This window comes from Schistocerca gregaria, chromosome 1 (assembly GCF_023897955.1).
Source record: "Schistocerca gregaria isolate iqSchGreg1 chromosome 1, iqSchGreg1.2, whole genome shotgun sequence".
NCBI lineage: Eukaryota > Metazoa > Arthropoda > Insecta > Orthoptera > Acrididae > Schistocerca > Schistocerca gregaria.
In genome coordinates this window covers 314,615,836-314,636,037 of record NC_064920.1, presented here as the reverse complement: position 1 = coordinate 314,636,037, position 20,202 = coordinate 314,615,836, and the positions used below count along the sequence as shown (strand labels likewise).

General features: G+C 40.3%; 1 protein-coding gene across 1 annotated transcript in view; it reads left to right on the top strand.

Annotated features, from left to right (window-relative positions):
* LOC126343335 (lysosomal-associated transmembrane protein 4B-like) overlaps positions 1–20,202 on the top strand; it is a 90,501-nt gene that overhangs the window by 18,500 nt on the left and 51,799 nt on the right. The window contains exons 2-3 of the mRNA XM_050001930.1: positions 5,973–6,060; positions 12,932–12,971. Of these exons, the coding sequence (XP_049857887.1) occupies positions 5,983–6,060; positions 12,932–12,971 (118 nt within the window). The 5' untranslated portion in view covers positions 5,973–5,982. The remainder of the gene's footprint in view (positions 1–5,972; positions 6,061–12,931; positions 12,972–20,202) is intronic.

Sequence of the window (20,202 nt, the reverse complement as noted above, 5' to 3'; positions counted from 1 at the left end):
TGCAGAACGGTAAGATACAATTTATACTTTTCGAATTCATAGACAAAATTGACTGCAGACCCAGGTTTGTAAGAACTGCTAATTTCCATGGTCCTAAACGCTAACGTACCTCTGGCACGCGCAGTGGCTAACATACTGGACTCGCACTCGGGAGGACGACGGTTCAATCCCGCGTCCGGCCATCCTGATTTAGGTTTTCCGTGATTTCCTTAAATCGCTCCAGGCAAATGCCGGGATGGTTCCTCTGAAAGGGCATGGCCGGTTTCCTTCCTCGTCCTTCCCTAATCCGATGAGACCGATGACCTCGCTGTCTGGTCTCCTCCCCCAAAACAACCCAACCCAACCTCTGGCACACGTCACCTGTTTAATACACCGTCATGCTGTGCTGCACGCCGGCGCTAGCTCCATGCTGGTAGTCACTTCAAACCCGACCACAAACAGTTATTTGTTCAAAGAACTGACAACGAAATAGCATGTTTTATTCTGGCGATTTCCAGTCACTTACTGCGAGAGCTAGCGTGGAAACAAAGAACATATTACCTCATTACTAATTCTGTCAACAAAAATGCTAGTGGCTGGATTTAAACTGGCAACCCGCAACACGCGGGACAGCTACGCCAGCTACTACGCTCCTGCACAGCTCCTGCCACTATACCGTAATACAGAACGTTAGAAGCAGTTTTTTTTTACTTCTACTGAATTTTCCTGTTTCAAGATGAATTGCTTTAACGCTGTCAAGTATTTTAGGCTCCCACTTTCTACTTGTTGGTCATCGGGGTGTCTCATTACACTCTTACCACCATAGCTGGCATTCCGATGTGGATATTTGTGCGTACATTGTCGTTAATTACCAGGATCATCCCGAGAAGGAATTTTGTAGTTGCTGCTTCTGCTAAAAAGCGAACGCGACCACGAATTCATAGTATTAACAATTCTTAAAATACTGTAATTTCATGTTTACAGCTTGCAGTTTTATGTAAGTAATCAACATACCTGCCCTCTCTCACTGATTTACTGAACCAGTGATATGTTTACGTGTCTGGCACCCTTTTTGATTGTATCTCAGATCAGCGAAAATAGGCCAACGAGAAAGAAAGAAAACAGATTCACGCTACCACTGTATCCAATGTTTTCCGTACTCGGAGAAAACTTGAGCAATTATGTTTAGCTTCCATTTTGTGTAACGAAACTTCTCAATTGCTAGTTTGAAGAACTGAGTGCGCAAACCTTCACAGTATCAATTGCAGTGTTTAGAACAGATGTTTACAGTTAACACTTAGTTATTGTCCTTATGACCCTTTTCTATTGGATGTGAACAGTGTTCAACGTGGGGTACATTTGGCTAGGTTATGTCTACGCATTTCATTATTATGCTTGCATTATTAAGAACATTGATGTTTTTTAATAATTATTTAAGTATTTGAAGACATTTACATGGATTAAGAACACCACTGGACTCACTACCATACATTTTAGCACCCCTTGCTTTGCATTCTCCTACCGTAATTTATTTCTACTCTATGACACACCTCAAGGCAGCCCAATCTATAAAGATATTGTCGATGCAGTCGGAACTACTGGCAACGTTTCAGAAAACAGGAAACCAAACAGTGAATCATTTAACAAGTATTATTCAGAATAATGGATCTGTGTCGTATTGTTTGGCAGTTTATCAAACGATAGTCGTTCGTAACAGGGGTAGCCAGTTTATACACTTAGCAATCAAAGTAGGTTTATCTATTAAAGAAATTATGTGGCATTTGACTGCAAGAAAATTATTATTGACACTAACATGCTCAATTTCTCTCTCTGTCACTAATACGGCGAATATAAACAACCGATCAAAATGGCTCTGAGCACTGTGCGACTTAACATTTAGGTCATCAGTCCCTAAGAACGTAGAACTACTTAAACCTAACTAACCTAAGGACATCACACACATCCATGCCCGAGGCAGGATTCGAACCTGCGACCTTAGCGGTCGCGCGGTTCCAGAAGCGCCTAGAACCGCTCGGCCACGTCGGCCGGCTATAAACAACCGATCCAATACACTATCTGACCCAAAGTGTCTACAGATCTATTGCCATACGGTGTGTCCACCGTCCGCCTGTATGGTGATTTGAATTTTCTGGGAACCCTTTCATTGATGGGTTTGAATGTCTGTGGAGAAATGACAGCTCATTCTTCTCAAGAGCCTAAACCGGAGAAGGCACTGATGTCTGGAATGAAAGTGTTCCAATGAGTTCGGGTTGGGACTCAGGGAAGCCCAGTCTACTTTATAAATGTAATTCTGCACAAATCATTGCCTCACATATGCTGCTTAATGACAGGCTACATTGTAATGCAGGCATAATCGTCGTCTCCGGGCGTTTCCGCTACCGGAGCGGTAGACCACGAAAAATGGAGACATTCCGTAACATCACGTTCTCAATACTTCACTGCTGGCACTACAGGAATAGGATTCGTTATGAATAGTACTGAAGACAGACAGTGAATTACAGTGAACAGTGAACAGTATCAGAATCGATAGCAAACCAACACTGACAACAAAAGTTTAGGTATACATGCCGACGACTCCGGAAGGAGAAGATGAAGAGATAGGGAAACTACACTGAAACCGTAATACAGATTATAGAGGGAGATGAAAATCTAATAGTCATGGGGGCTGAAAAGCAGTATAAGGGAGGCAGCAGAAGTAAAGGTTACAGGAGAATATGGAATTGGGACAATGAATGAGAGAGCATAATGAACAATTGAGCTATGTAATAAATTTCGGCTAGTAATAGGGAATACTCTGTTCAAAAATCACAACAGGAGGTGGTATACTTGGGAAAGGCTAGGTGATACGGGAAGATTTCAATTACATTGCATAATGGTCAGATAGAGATTCAGAAATCTGGTACTGGCTTTTAAGGTGTACAGAGGAGCAGAAATAGGTTCAGATCACAATGTAGTAGTGATAAAGAGTAGGAAAAGAACTGTGGTACGGAAGCACTAAGGAATGACGAGTTACACATGAAGTTCTCTAAGGCTATAGATACAGCAACAAGGAATAGCTCAGTAATCAGTAGAGCTGAAGAGGAATGGACATCTCTAAAAAGGGAACTTATAGAATTTGAAAAAGAAAACATAGATACAAAGATGATAACTGTGACGAAACCATCAGAAACAGAATTAATACTTCGATTGATCGATGAAAGAAGGAAGAACAAAAACTCCGAAATACAGAAATACACGTCACTTAGTACTGAAATAAATAGGAAGTGCAGCAAAAGTAAGGCGAAATGGGTACATGAATAATGTGAAGAAAAAGAAACGATTGTCAGAAGGACTGACTCAGCATACAGAAAAGTAAAATAAATAAATAAATAAAAGAAAAGCAAGGAACACAAGCTGCGACATCGTCGCGAAAAAACCGTGACCCGTGTATGAAATAAGTTTTCTTTAATTTACCTCTATGGTCACGAATTATTTGTTACCGGATTACCGGTTTCGGTCTTTAATGACCATCATCAGATCTGTTTCATAAAAACAAAGTCCTAATGACGATGCCACTATGGCTGCAGTACATTAGGACTTTTTTTTTATGAAACGGACGTGACGATGGTCATTAAAGACCGAGACCGAAACCGGTAATCTGTTGGCAAAAGAATTTTTGACCATAGACGTAAATTAAAGGAAACTTAAAAGCAAGGAAGTAATCATTTGGAGTGCAGTCTGAATTCCAGTGTTCAACTGCAGAGGAGATAGCGGATAGGTCGAAAGGGTTCAACGAAGGCCTCTGAGAGGAGGGAAGACTCGTCTGATGATGTAACATAACACTCCATTGGAATTAAAGGTCAGTATCAATTAAATTCTCCGGCAGCCATGTAATTAAGATGTTATTTTGACGACAACCAATCTTCTAATGAAGTACTTGTGAAACGGTCTGAATTCACAAAATCCAGGTTTATATGGTGTACACTGTATGGCATTATTTATTTAGAGGGGCGCAAGTGGTGCCAGACGATGGCATAGCGGAATGCCTAAACTGGTTACCGTCAAAATAAAATAGTATAATACCTTAGTTACGCGGCGGTTGAAGAATTTCATTGATATTAACAATTACTTAACCAGCGGATTTACCTTGTCCATGAAGGACCAACAGGGATTCCTTTGGAATCTCTAAAATCATTGAGGGAAATTGCAACAAAACGATTATTCACGGGAATATGACACTGGGCTTTCGGAAAAATATCATCCACACAATTTCGAAGATATAAAGGGCCGACAAGTACTAGAATAACCGCACATTCAGGTTAACAGCTGATGTATCCAAGTTGCTAACTAGAATAATATATAGGAGAATGGAAAACAAAATTGAAGATATGTTAAATGACGGTCCAATTGGGTTTAAGAATGGTAAAAGAACAAGAGAGGCCGTTCTGACGTTGCGGTTGAAAATGGAAGCAAGACCGAAGGAAAATTGAGAGACGTCCATAGGATATGCCCACCTGGAAAAAACGTTAGACAATGCAAAATAGTGCAAGACGTTTGATATTCTGAGAAAAATAGGGGTAAGGTATAGGGAATGACGACAAATACACATTATGTACAAAAACCGAGAGGGAACAGTAAGAGTGGAAGACCAAGAAGGATATGCACGGATTACAAAGGATGTAAGACAGGGATGTAGTAGTGTTTCCCCCCTGCTGTTTAACCTATAGGTTGAAGAAGCAATGAGGGAAATAAAGTTTCAAGAGGGGGGACTAAAATTATAGGTCAAAGTGTATCAGTTTGAAGACTCGTTGGTGCTATTGTTATCCTTAGTGAAAATGAAGAACAATTGTACTACCTGCTGAATGGAATGAAAAGTTTTATGCGTACAGAATATGGATGAAGAGTAAATCGAAGAAAAGCGAAGGTAATTGGAAGTAGCAGAAATGAGAATAGCAAGAAACTTAACATCATAAGTGGTGTTCATGAAGTAGTTAGTTAAAGAATCCTGCTTCCTGGGTATCAAAATAACTCAAGATGGGCAGATCAAGGAGGATATAAAAATTTCACTAGCAGTGACATTAAGGACTTTCTGGGCCAAGAGAGGTCTATTACTTTCAAACATAGGTCCCAATTTGAGGAAGAAATTCAGGAGAATGTACCGTTGGATCACAGCTTTGTAAGAACAATTAGACATGGACTATGAGAAAACCGAACAGATGACAACAGAACCATATGAGGTGTGGTGCTATGGTAGGTAACACTCTCCAGCATTCACAAAACACGAACCCTTTCACGGGATGGTCAGAGGGTGTAGCGTGATTCATCACATCAAATTACTTGTTTCCAGTCATCCACCGACCAGTGCTGTATCTCTCTATACACTATCTCAGACATTGGTAGGCACTGACTACAGGTGTTTTTATGAGGAGTTGCTCCACCATTACATTCCACGCTAATTAAACTCTCTATGCACAGCAAATCTGCTATGTGGGCTGCTAAAACACTTTGGAACTCACGAGTGAATATTTCCAACGATGTCACGCGATTTTTTACAGTCACCCAACGCAATGTTCGACTGTTTATGTCCGTCCAATAAGGTCTCTCTCGTCTTGCTTCAATTGTAGCTGTTCCTTCATGTTTCTATTTCACAGTCAGCTTTAGGAATTTGAAATGTCCCAGATGGATTTCTTACTCAGGTGATATCCAACGACTAGCTAACTACTGAGGCCACTGAATTCTGCTGATAGATCCAGTTTCCTGTTAATGCTTCTCTACTGAAAAGACAGTAGTCGCCACCTCCATTTATACTGTCGGGTCTACTTTCTGGGACAGCCAGTGGTCAAATGTGCATTAAATGGGAAACAGAGCCAAGAAATATTGTTTCACGTTCTAATCAAAAGAATAAATTATTACTGAGTAAATGTCCTTCATTCTATTGCAAGAGAGGAGAAGAGAAAAGCAGAGTTTATCAGCTGGGGCGTTTTATGTTTCAGACGGGACACGATGCTGCCTCAGCTGAACCACTGTTGCTGCGGCTGCTCCCTACAGACGGGATCCATCCTGATCGGCGCCTACCAGTTGGTGAGCGGCGGATCACCCCGTGGCCATAGTGCACAACCCCACAGGCTGACAATACACTTCTGCAGTGCCGTTATCGTTGGGTAGCAGTTGACTCACAGAAAAGTGTCTGAGGATCTGTGCAGTACAACGAGATATCACTTTTTGGATTATCTCTAACATGAATTGATTTTGATCCGAGGAATCTCACTACGCTCCAAACATAATCTTTGAGAAACATTTTTCCTGAAGGCTACTTTTAAAAAATATTTTTCACTTTTCACCTCCATAAAATGCATAGAATTTGTGAGAACTGCTTAGTTTTCTAGATCGGCAGTGAAACAAAGTCTCTTACTATGGACATGAAGCTTTTACAGAGGTTTTCCTAGGTTGAATTTCACCATGCTTGCCTGGAGTCAGTGTACATTCGTTAAATACCATCAAGGACGTACTCGCCTATTAATAGTAATGCAGAAATAAACCTGCAAGCTGCTGCCCAAAGACTAAGAAGAAATAATACCCCCATGTTTTCCTGTTAAGGATATACCATGTATTGTGATTTTTACTTCCTCCCCAAGAAACAATTAATGTGATTTCAGATCTTACCTTTGTAGACATTTACTGCAAACTTCAGATAAGAAGAAATATTCCGTTAGAAGTTACAGGTGAACAAATCGTGTATTAAGATGCTGGTGTGACTGTGGCTGAAGAAAGAGGGTTGTTAACACCAAGGAAAAAGCCAAAGAATGTTGCCCCAAGTGATGCAAGGTTGAGGATAGGGAATCATAATCCAATTGGCCAAAAGTAGAGAAAGGTATATTTATTCTCCGATGTGGTAGCACCTCACCTTAACGTTCTTTCACGTAAATATAATTTTTTTACGAAGAGCATCTCTTCCTCATCAAATTCATTTTAAATATGAGCTGCAGAGTGCCTTCATTCATCAGTAAACTGAAGTACTTCAGCATGCTCTATACCTTTAACTTTTGAAATTTGAATCAACATTAGATCGCAACTACATTACAGCGCAATCTAAATCCACACTTGTTTCTGGATTGTCTTAAGGTCTTATACATTTGTCTAACCACGGCTGCGGGTAGCTTCTTTGTCCCCATGTCTATCTTTTATAACTAAATTCCTTTCCGGTTTATAGAAAGTATCCACTAAACACCATAGAGATTGTAAAGATAAAATTATTAGCAATAACATCCTGCACAGAAGGACAAGCATCAGTGAAAAGAAACGAGGAAACGTTAATATTTAATACAATCTGTTGCAAATCTTTTAGATATTTCTACGGTATTGTATGGGGGTATGTTCAGACATTGATGCTTGATTCTTCTTTCTCTATACATTCAATGAATTCTCTTTTTGTATCCAATGCCTCAGATTTATTTTACCCATTTCACATTGCACATTTCATTAATTCTTACATATCATCATGTATTATTAGTGTTATTTTTTCATCATTTTAAGACGTTGTCATGTACTGCGTCAGAATGGCAACTGCTGTTGATTTGGTTACAATTTAGGGAAGAACAGTTCCACAACACACGGGCAACGAAGATGATTTGAAAGTTAGCACAAGCTCCGGTTGAGCAACAGTAGGGACGGAAGTCCATCGTGTTCATTTTAACGAGTCCATCATACCGTCTCGATTCAGAGGGACTACGTATAACCCGAATGTTGATTGTCTGTCAGGCATTTGAACCACGCTCTTCGTGAATTTAAGTTCAGTGATTTAGCACTGCGCCACACCACTCAGTTTTCGTTGAAACTATTCCAGTACTCACCCGTGTAATTAAGGGAAAACGATGGTTAAGAACGATTCTCACTGACAGATCGAAACTCTGAGGCTGAATTCCCTCAGAGAGATCGAAACTCTGAGACTGAGAACATTTCAGTTAAGACACAGTGTAACAGTTCAGGAGTTTAATTAGGACGCAGTTTGACAGATGAGGAGTTTATTTGACGTAAATGGTCGTGAAAGCTGACATATAAGGTGTTTCTAAATTACCATTTCACAATTTGAGGACATGTATTTATAACCAAATGTCTCATATCCAGAAACGAACCATTCATTGTCGTGAGTGAACACTCGGGTTAATTTGTGGAAAATTTGTAGACGGTCACAGGAAACCAACTTGATTAGCTAAACATTTCTAGTATTTCCCTCCGCTGCATTGTTGCTTGTGCGGCCTCATTCAGTGTCTCATTTGCGAAACCCCAGGGGAGTTAGAAGGAACTTTGGTGCCGCATGTAACGACAGTGGCAGATGTTGTAGCAAAACATCTATGCGGATAGTTTTTCATATCAAAATAGCCGTCTTCGCATCGAGACGTCGACGCAATGTGGCAAGAGCTGTACTTAGCATCATATGCTAGAGGTGTGGTGTTGTCATTCTTATTATTATAATGAAATGGTCGTTTGAGCTCTTATATAAAATGTTAGAAATTCTCGTCTAGCAGAAGTCCTCAAAGTGTGCCATGGAAAACTAGGTACATATTGCATACTACGTTGTATCTTTCTTCACTAAGATGCCATTTCCTGTTATACCAGTCATTGTTAATAACGAATATTATAAATAAAAGCAAAATGAAACTAGAAGAAATAAACCATAGAAAGACTGGAAGCTCCTGTCTACCACATATGTGAGCCGTCAATTCAACATAATCATATATTGAAGTTCGTTGTTCGACCTGAATTTAAAATCCTGTGCCAATTTGTATTTGTTCTAAATGTTTATGTATTTTCTGTACTTCCGAAATTGAGAATTTCTATGCGAGCTACTGACCACGCGGTTGACCTGTAAAGTTCGTCACTCTCTGCCCCATCGTGCGTAAGTATGGTATACACAATGGTCCCCATGGTTTCTTTTTTCTGCGTGTGAACTGTTGGTACGAATGCTCATGCGCATTTAATATGACGAATCCCTCCCGTTTTACTTGTATTATACTTTTTTCCATGTGTTGAATTACGGTTTACGAAATGATTATTGTTATACAGCGAACTTCAAGCATTGTTTGCGATTATGATTTTTAATATATACTGTTCTGCAATTTAAGCCTTAAACAAACGTTCAATTGTTTCTTAATTGTGTCCCTAATGTACTCAGTGCAACCGATCCTATTTTTCAGTCTGGTTCCGTAAGAGCCATATGATTATCAGTGACTATTTTTTTATGTTTAATATTTTATTTGTTGTGTTAATACGAGCATTTTTATTTTGAATTTACTCAAATGACAATCAGAGAGATAACTTTCCAGAGCTTCCGCTTAATTAATTTCATAATTCATCAACTTACAGACTTCATTCATTGAGACTTACTCTTTACAAACTAGCACTAGCCTAGCTTTCAATGTTACCACTGGGTAAGATGTCTAACTAGAAAACCGGTGGGGATCATTCACTGCTGTTGAACCAGTTAGTAGTTTTGTCTATTGCGGGATTTTTAATGTATCTGTAAAAGATACAGTTTCCTTGTTGGTTTGCTGCCAACGGTTTGTCTAAAGTATTTTAGTTTGTCACATTATTTTACATAATGATTGCAAATGATGGTGTACAGGTCAAGAAAAGGCTATAGCGTCAGCGTATTCCACGATGTAATATAACGGTCACATATCCGGAAGATGTTGCAATGCAGAGGCGACTATGTGACGTCAGTGGAAAGTCAGAACATCGTCTGATAACAGTGCGATTAAGGTACCTAAAACTTCACTAACGTAACTGTATAACTTCTCAGCTCCCATGGTATTGGATCATGAAAGGCACTCTGATGAAGTGCACGAATATATTCAGCTACAGACTTTGACTCCTAATATAGACTTTCGGCTGCAGTATACGACCTAGGAATGCATTTACATAAACAGGGGCTTGCAATAGGTGGCCCTGAGCCTGTTATAATTTTTTTTGTTACAAAGTTATAGTATTTGCAGTCAGAGTCTTTATCATTGATTGTGAAAGACAGGAAGGAGAATTTGGCGTCAATATACTGATGAGTGGCACATGGTGTGAACGTACGTGGTCTAATTCAAATAATAAACACAATGTGAAACACCTAATCCATGAAAGATATTTAAACAAAATAAAATTACACCTATACAGAAAGTTATTACAGGAAGTCAAAGTAAGAGAAGATGAAGGTTCAGTACACCACACGAGAAGCAGTTGGTTTCTATCGCCATCTCACGCGGCACAGAAAATGCGGAATTCACGAAATGAAATAAAATTGAAGCACGGAAACAGAATGGCATCACGAACATACGGAAAACACACAACAGGTTCACACGTTAGACTCTCTCACTAACTGAAATGAGAGGTACGTTTGTCAAATCACTCTCCCATAGCTAAGCTGTGATAAGACAAAGAATCAAGTTAAAGCAATTAAATATTAATAAGCATGATAGCACTCCCTAACTGAAATACATTCTAAGGTGTGATTCACCGTGGCTACGTCTGACAGAAACGTGTTAGCTTCTCAAACTTAACTAAGTCTTACAAATTTGTAATTTACATTACTATAAATGGCCGGAGGAGGCATCCTCACTTACCGAAGTCAGCAGTTGAGATAAGGAGCAGGGAAAGGACCACACAAATATAGCATAGATACATAATAAACATGTTTGTGGGAGTTCATGTATATTTAGTATACATACAGATGTGTGAAACGTAAAATATAAGTAGAGAAATACCAAAGTATGAATATTAAAGTGCCACTGTGACTGTCTAATGAAATATTTTGCGGTTCATCCTTGTCCACAGACTGAAAAGCACAAGTGCATTGACAAAGAGATTGCTAAGACATACAGAAAATCCGAAATCAACTCAACGAAGCCATGTAGAGGCGTTTAAGAAGGACTGCACCCCTCCACCATATTCCATAACCTTAATCTGACCAATACTCCCTTCGGTAACAAACAGATCAGCCTCCTAACGTACTTTGCATATTTCCACCAAATGGTCATACTTAACACATATTTCCACCCAATAATGTCTTATGGAATAGTTTTCTGGGATAACTCACCACTTAGACATAAAGTATTGATTGCACAAAAGAGATCAGTGAGAATAATTGGTGGCGTTAACACAAGGACGTCATGTAGGCACGTTTTCAAGGAGTTAGGTATTTTAACTGCACCATCGAAGTAATGAAATTCGTTACAAATAATCCATCTCAATTCGTGAAGAATAGTGATGTTCATACGTACAACACTAGAGGGAAAATGAGCTTTCCTATTCGTTACCGAAGCTGTCAAAGTGTACATTACTGTGCAACAAAAATCTTTGATCATTTACCCAACAACATAAAGAATCTGGCATTTAGCAGATCAAGTTTTAAATGTAGCTTAAAATCATTTATTTTGGACAACTTCTCCTATTCCATGGACGAGTTTCTGTTTCAGAAATGGTAAAAAAATATTGTACCTCTTAATGTAGTTGCATGTATAGAACTAAAAATTTCAGTAATATTAATATTAGCACTGTTCATGTGTGTATATACATCTTGTAATCTGACTTGTTCCACGTCATATCGATAAAATAATCGGGAAAATGATCTACGGAACATGGCAGAACTAACCTAAAAGTAAAACTACGTCACTTGCAGTGTGTATGATTTTGGTGATACAGGCCACCTTCTTCAACCCACTCTACGGCACAGAGTGATTTGGTTTCAATGGAAAACATCATTGTATTTCTAGTAAAAGAGGCAGAAAAAATCATTGTCTACGGAACTTATTACGTCTCGTGCAGCTTTTTGCAGCATATTATCTCAGCTATTAGTAGAAAATAGCGCTTACCTGTAGATGGTGTGTTGTATCACCGAGCTGCAATTAAATAAAAATAACACACACAGCTGATGATGTTATAACAGTTGCTGCCCCATTATCCATTAGAAGATGAATGTCCGGAACGTTTTAACATTCCCTTCAAGTTCTCGGAAACCTTGCATTTTTCCTCATCTTACATATCTCCCCATAGACTCCCTTTGTAGCCTCCAGTAGAAACTTGCCCCTCCTTCCCCCTCTCTATAACCGGATTCAAAACCTTGGTACTTGCTAAACTTCCACAAACTTAGCACCAAGTAGCCTCTCGTTATTACGAACATTCGTACATTTGCAACGCTTGTGCTGGTATATCCTGCAACTATGCACTGATTCAACACCCTATATAATGCAAATTTTAACTAAGGATCTACCAATCCTAGCAGCTTTATCAGAATACGTCCCTTCCTCACCATGTACGAGATCCTCTTGTCCTTCTTTCTGTGTTTCCAAAAGCTTCGTTCGGGGTCTTTTATCCGAATTTTTCCTTACACATCCTTTCCACTCCCCGACAAACAACTCTCCTCACCTCACTTCCTGTAACTCATTCCAGTAAAGGGAGGTGCTCTGTCTTTACACAGCCTCTCATCAATATTCTGTGCTTTAAAAGACAACAATATTTAGCATGAAATTTACAATGTAAACCCTACCGTTTCAATAATTTTGAGAAAATGTAGATATCTTGCAATTTAAATTGTTTCAGAATATTTTGCTTGTTGCAATTTCTATTAATGCTTTTCGTGGCCGGCGAGAGAATGAAGTGACAATAAAAAGTAGCTGGACTGCAGTTTATAAGGATTACGACGTGCTCACTCACCATAAGCCATGATTTGGCAACAATTGAACTGTTCTCGGTTAAAGCGTTAAGATATGAGAGTGTAGTTATCGTATCTTTTCCTCTCCCAAAAATTGTAATGTGTCTAGAACGAAAAAATTAATTTTTATTGACATTCAACAACATTTATTTACTCCCACTGTTCTCCGCTCAGTGCAGAGTGCAGAATTATTTTCTTTCTCTTTTATTTATGGTCTCAGTATGTACGAAATGGCAAACATTTTTTATTTGTTTCCAGGTACGTGGCTTATTCGAGATGATAAGTGAACTCCTTTTAGGTAAGCATATTTATGTACTTTTACGTGCAAGCGGGTTCTCGAATCTATATTTGCACAAGCACTAAATCTGTAAAATTGTCTGTCTGTTTATCTGTTTGAGCATGCTTCACCAAAACTACTGGACGAATTTTCAAGGGGTTTGAAAGATAACTTGAGCATACCTTAGGGAAACATACGGGCTTTATTTCATCAAAATCAGATTTCAGAAAAAGAACACAGTGATTTAAGTTTGACATAAAACAGTTGTATTTGTTTCTCTGCCTGAAAACGCTAATCTACGATACCACTTGAAACTTTTCATGGGTCTTTCATAGATAATTTGAGCATAGTTTGGGAGCACGGAACAGGGTTTACTTCATCAATATTGGATGGTGGATTTTATCCAAAACCATCGCATCTGTCTGTTTGTCTGTCTGAACACGCTAATCTCGTTCAGGGGGTTTTCAGAGGTAACTTTAGCCTTTCTTTGCGCACCATGTAGACTTCGTTTCTTCAAAATCGGATCACAGGAAGAAAAAGACTTCGTAATTGAAAATTTTAATCACACCAATATCATATATGTCGGTCTTTAACAATTTGTCAAAATGCTCATGTTGATTGATATGAGCTACATGGCAGGTGTCAACGTTATGATTACAACGCTTATACAACGTTCTATTTGTTTAATCAATACTTCCACGTTATTCGTTGCATGATGTTCACACTGTATAGTGTATGACTACCTCAATACCATGCTACGTAGATGCGCACTCCTGTCCACATTCCTATGTGTGCACTACTTGGCAGCAATGCTGCACATGCCAACGCATTGTGTGTTGGGACAGCTAGCCAGGGGGAGATCGGGATGCACACAATGGGCTATGCTTACCCAAACAGGCAGACAAGTGAGGGCAGCTGACGTTACTGCACATATAGTAGTTTACTTACTCACCATCACCCTTTATAGCAACATTACTGATATATGAAAATAGGCATGAAAATCAGCCGAGTTTAAATAATGCTATACTTTACTTTGATTATTTCTAGCTTCGCAAAGGACGTTTTACTTCGTAACGAAACAGACTCTCAGAGAAAAAAATATGCACCATCAAGGATTCATCCGAATGGGATGGACATGAGTAGAAGTGGTGCACATGTACAACATAGCAAATCATTAAAACTGCTGAAAAGCTGGATGAGCTATTTAAGAGAAAGAACTTCACAAAGTCAACAACTCATTGCTCCACCTCTGACCATTATGCAAGCAGTTATTCGGCGTTGTCATTGATTGGTATAGTTGCTTCTTATCCTCCTGATGTATACTGTGCAAAATTATGGCCAGTTGATTCAGTAAGTTTTCAAAATCAAGCGTTAGTGGGAGGGCCCTGTCCCTAACCCTGTAAACTTTCTGAACTGGGAAGACATCTTGAGAACAAAATGATAAAGATATTGTGTGGCAAGCACGAAGACAAGCAATAGAAACTGTCGTCGTATGTGAGCAGGCATTATCGTACTGAAATGTAAGCCCATGATGGTGTAATGTAATAAAATAAAAATTATTTGTGACTCTTTTTCTTTGCTGTCTGTGTAATGTAATAGAATGAATATGAGCCGTGACTTCTATAAAAAAGAAACACACATTAATGCAATGGCTCAGCACAAAAGAGAAATAACTAATGCGCGAATAATATTAACAGCGTAATATGTCGTTTAATTTAGCCCGACGTGTATAAGCACACAGTAAACTAGCTCAGTTCTCAGGTTAGTTACGTAATCGTCGTTAACTAATTGTACTTTTCCTATGTATCCAACACTGTGGATATTATTCCAGGCTGGTGAAAAGTCGTGTTCCTGTTGCACCAGGGAATATTTGCCAAGTCTGTTCAATGTACACTACTGCAACGTCATGGTTTCGTCTCGATTCCCCAATATAAGATAACAAGAGTAGCATCTACAAATGAAATCCTATACTGGAACTGGAATCCTGTGACCAGACCTTTTCTGCCTGGGATCTTATCTCGTTATATAAATAAAATCTGTAAGTAAAGTTGTTAAATTATTAATAGCTGCCTACGGTTTCGTGGGATCTGAAATGAAGTTGTCCTAACCGACGGAACGTCTCGTAGATGAGCTAAAAGAAAAATATTAAAGATTTTTCTAAGATGGCCCCTAACAATGATAATTCTTTGTTAAGGCCCATATCTACTTAAGACAGTCCAGGTATCAGACTACCAATTGATTGAGCACAAACACAAATTCTTTTGACAAAATAACTATCATATTTTTCGGGTTTTATCAGCTGGTAAAGCGAGATAAGCTTTACTCAAGAACGTCCTCTTAGGTCCGAATCCCAGCAGATATGTGAAAGACAAAGGAGAGATAGTTCATGCATATAAGCGCAAGAGTCCATAGAATATCATGTCCATTGTAGTTATATTTCTTCTTCTTTGGCGTACTTGTCGATTATTTATTAAATTTATCGTAATATTTAGGTCCACCCAGGAGAAACAGTGGAATGACTTGCCTTGAATGGCAACAAAACAGGGCGTACAATGTCGTCGATGTACCGCTGTTCACGATGGTTGAAAATGAATTGCACTCCAGACCAACTCTCCTGGTTTTGGGGCCGTTTGGCAGGCAACAATGAGATTGGTATCCCATCACTGTCCTGGGCATCTGCAGACACGTCCTCTCTCTGGATTCTTGTCTTCAGCGATGAGTCCCACATCGAACTGAACCCTGATGACCAGCGTGGAAGCGCCCAAAAGAGCGGTGTGCTACCGACCTCGTTATCACCGACCATACTGCCCAACAGTGATGATAGGTGTGTGTGTGTGTGTGTGTGTGTGTGTGTGTGTTTGTGTGTGATACTTTACAGCGGTACGTCGACGATATTCTACGCCCAGTTTTGTTGCCCTTCAAGGCAAGCCATCTTGGGCCACCATTTCAACAAGACAATGCCTGCTCGCGCATGGCGAGAGGTTATGCTGCTTGCCTTTATGCTTGCCAAACGCTGTTTTGCCTTTCCAGCGTTACGGGAGAGCCCTCCAACCAGCCCAGCAGTTGTATGATCTAATGCGCCAACTGGATGGACTGCATTTTTTGAAAACTATACTACTGAGCGGTATAGGTATGTTAGTAGGACTATCCCTGCATACCATTTTGTCACTGTTTGCTAGGTCCGTTGAGTTAAGCATTACATATACAAACTTTGTCTTTTGCCCTAATCACAGGCTGCTTTAATCAGACTGAACTAATTATCCAGTTATTGTTACCATGACTAGGTCAGTTCGAGTTTCAAGAGTTATAGAACATCTACAGGTATAGAGCTCTTTCTTGGAAAGCTACGTCGGAACTTAACAGGGCTTCATATTTCATACGCCAAAACTGCGTCAAGTATAAGTGGATGACATCAGCGTACCGAGAAACGACGGGAGCAGTTACTGGAAGTATAACTGATGCATAGATACAGAGGGTAGACAAAGATATGGAAGCACCAAAACCACAACACATCGCCATGCGTAATACGTACAAGATACACGTTGACAATAAAAAACGGCTTTCAGTCGTCTCTGAATGGACACATACGGGTCCTGTAAAGTTTTCAAGGGAATCATTCTTCCAGGAAAACAGAGGCCACTTCAGGAAACGATGACGGAGTTGGACACAGATTACGCATTCTTATCTCCAACGCAAACCACAAAGGCCGAGTAGTATAGAGATGGTCTTACTTTGGTAGCCCAGAAAGATGCGACAATTCATTCTCGTGTTGGACGATGCGAGATGTGTTTTAGGACACAGCTTGACCTTTGGGAAATAATCATTGTTCCGTGAAATCGATGTGATTAGAAAAAATCGGCACATAGTCCTCGCCAGTATTGTGACCTTACAGAGTAATTATGTTTCCATGGAATACCGCATCACCACCATGAATCCATGATTCATTCTTTGGGTATAAACTCGGCCCGAAGTGGCTAACACTGTGCAGTAAGACTCAACCGACTCAATGATGTGTTTCCACTGCTAGATAGTGTAGCTACGGTATACCAGGTGATCAAAAAGTCAGTATAAATTTGAAAACTTAATAAACCACGGAATAATGTAGGTAGAGAGGTAAAAATTGACACATATGCTTGGAATGACATGGGGTTTTATGAGAACAAAAAAAACACCCCATACTTCTAGACGCGTGAAAGATCTCTTGCGCGCGTCGTTTGGTGATCATCGTGTGATCATCCGCCACTTTCTTCATGCTTGGCCTCCCAGGTTCTCAGACCTCGGTCCGTGTGATTATTGGCTTTGGGTTACCTTAAGTCTCAAGTGTATCGTGATCGACCGACATCTCTAGGGACGCTGAAAGACAACATCCGACGCCAATGCCTCACCGTAACTCCGGACATGCTTTACAGTGCTGTTCACAACATTATTCCTCGACTATAGCTATTATTGAGGAATGATCGTGGACATATTGAGCATTTCCTGTAAAGAACGTCATCTTTGCTTTGTCTTACTTTGTTATGCTAATTTTTGCTATTTATATCAGATGAAGCGCCATCTGTCGGACATTTATTGAACGTTTGTATTTTTTTGGTTCTAATGAAACCCCATGTCATTTCAAGCATGTGTGTCAATTTCTACCGGTTCTAATAAAACCCCATGTCATTTCAAGCATGTGTGTCAATTTGTACCTCTCTATCTACATTATTCCGTGATTTATTAAGCTTTCAAATTTACACTAACTTTGTGATAACCCGGTACTTTTGTAGGAGCATTTAACAGCATATATGACTACGACTGCGAAATTTATTGCGAATACAGTCAGGAACATAGAACCTCATGCGTGCTGCTGCAGTTTTCACACATATCTTTGTTTATGACGACTTATCTTCTGAACTGTAATAGGTGGATGGTTCTTACTCCAACAGCGATTCTTGTCTGAGAGTGAGGCATAAGTGTACCAAATTCGGTTGCAGTTGCTCCAGCAGTCATGTGATAAATCCTAATACCATGTCGGACCTTCTTTTCCCCAGCGTATCGCAGCGACTAACGTGGCATGGACTTAATAAATTGTTGGAAGTCCCCTGCATAAATACTGAACCATGCTGCCTCTACAGCCGCCCATAATTGGGAAAGTATTGCTCGAGCAGGACTTCATGGGTGAACTGACCTCTCGATTACGTCCCGTAAATGTTGTATGGGACTCATGTCGAGCAATCTCGGTGACCAAATCATTCGCTCGAACTGTCCAGAATGTTCTTTATCCAATCGCGAACGATTGTGGCCCAGCGCCATGGCACATTGTCGCCCACAAAAATTCCATCGTAGTTTGAGAACATGAAGTCCATGACTTGCTACAGATGGTCTCGAAGTAGCTGAACATAACCATTTCCAACCAATGATCGGTTCAGTTGAACTGGAGGACCCAGTCCATTCCATAAACGCAGGGCACATCATTATATAATCACCACCGGCTTGCACAGTACCGTGTTGACCACCATCAGCTCTTACCAACTGAAATCAGGACTCACCTGATCAGGCCACGGCTTTCCAGTCGTCTATTGTGCGTGCAACCAATATAGCCAGCCCAGGAAAGTCGCTGTAGGCGATGCCGCGCTATTAGCAACGGCATTCGCGTCGGCTGTCTGATGCCATTTTGCATTCACGCCAAATTTTGCCGCACTGTCCTAACGTATGCTTTCGTCGTACGTCGCACATCGATTTCTGCGGTTATTGCATGCAGCGTTGCTTTCCTGTTATCACTCCCAACACTGAGGAAACGCCGCTGCTCTTAGTCGATACGTGCATTGTCAGCGGTGAGAGGTAATGCCTGAAATTTGGTGTTTTCGGCACACTCTTGACAATGTGTATACCGGAAGATGGAATTCCCTAATGATTTTCGAAATGGTACGTCCCGTGCGTCTAGCTATAAGTACCATTCCGCGTTCAGAGTCCGTTAATTCCCGTCGTGCTGCATGAATTACGTCGGAATCCTTTTCGTATGGATCACAGGCCTCCAGATGAACTGCCACTTTATACCTTGTGTACGCGATGCTACGGCCAAATGCCCATGCGCATATCGCTATCGCACTTCTGTCACCTGAGTTTACATCCAATGTAAAACTGTACAAGATGTTCGAAAAATAGGGGTAAGCTATACGGAAAGATGAATAATAATAAATACAAATGTGTCTGAGCACTATGGGACTTAACTTCTGAAGTCATCTGTCCCCTAGAACTTAGAACTACTTAAACCTAACTAACCTAAGGACATCACACACATCCATGCCCGAAGCAGGATACGAACCTGCGACCGTAGCGGTAGCGCGGTTCCAGACTGTAGCGCCTAGAACCGCTCGGTCACCCCGGCTGGCCAATTTTATGATGTGTATGGATTTCAGATATCTGGATAAAAATCTCAAAACTGTTCTAGGGTATTCTTCGGTCGCTTTTCTCTTCTCTAACCTCTCGCAAATGAGTTACGTTCGTGAAAAATCACATCGTAGTCCAGACTCCACGTCAAACACTAAGCCCCCAGTAACTTTCTGGGTACGTCATTTCAGAGTTAGACGGAGGATACGATCATATACAGTTGACAACTGTCTCGTGCATGCAAAACTTCAGGTTGTGGGCATGTTCACTTACGGTCAAGTTCAATTCTGAACGCTGTATCAGGTGTGCTGCTATCTAAAATGTTTCCACAAAAGGATTTCATATAATGTAGCACTGAATAAGCCGATATCCTGGCTCCAAACGGGAAACAAACGACACCCATTGGCCTGGCATACACCAAGTCCACACAGGACCAGAATAGAACCAAAACGTGTACTGCGACACTGTGAAGCTTCCTCTTACTGCCCCGAAAAGCAATGACGCGATTGCACCACCCTCAGGGGCGTCACGCATCGTTTGAAATCGATGGCTTCTGAGGAACTTAAGGATCCAGAAAACTATGTGCTTTCGAAAGATCATTCCGTCACCGAATACCACATCTTTGCAGCAGGGCACAGAAAACGTCTATCATAACAGATTTGACGTTTAGAATACTTCAGAGTTACGCACTTCCTGTAAATTAACACCTTACACTTACCATAGCGACGATTTGTTCAATGGTTCCATGACATTTCCACTTCACAAATATGTTTTTAACAGTGACCCTGGACACATTTAACTCCTCTTTATACTTTGCGACATAATGCCTGATGTTTTTGATCCCTGCAGATGCGTGCAGTTTCATAAAAACAGCCTTTTTATC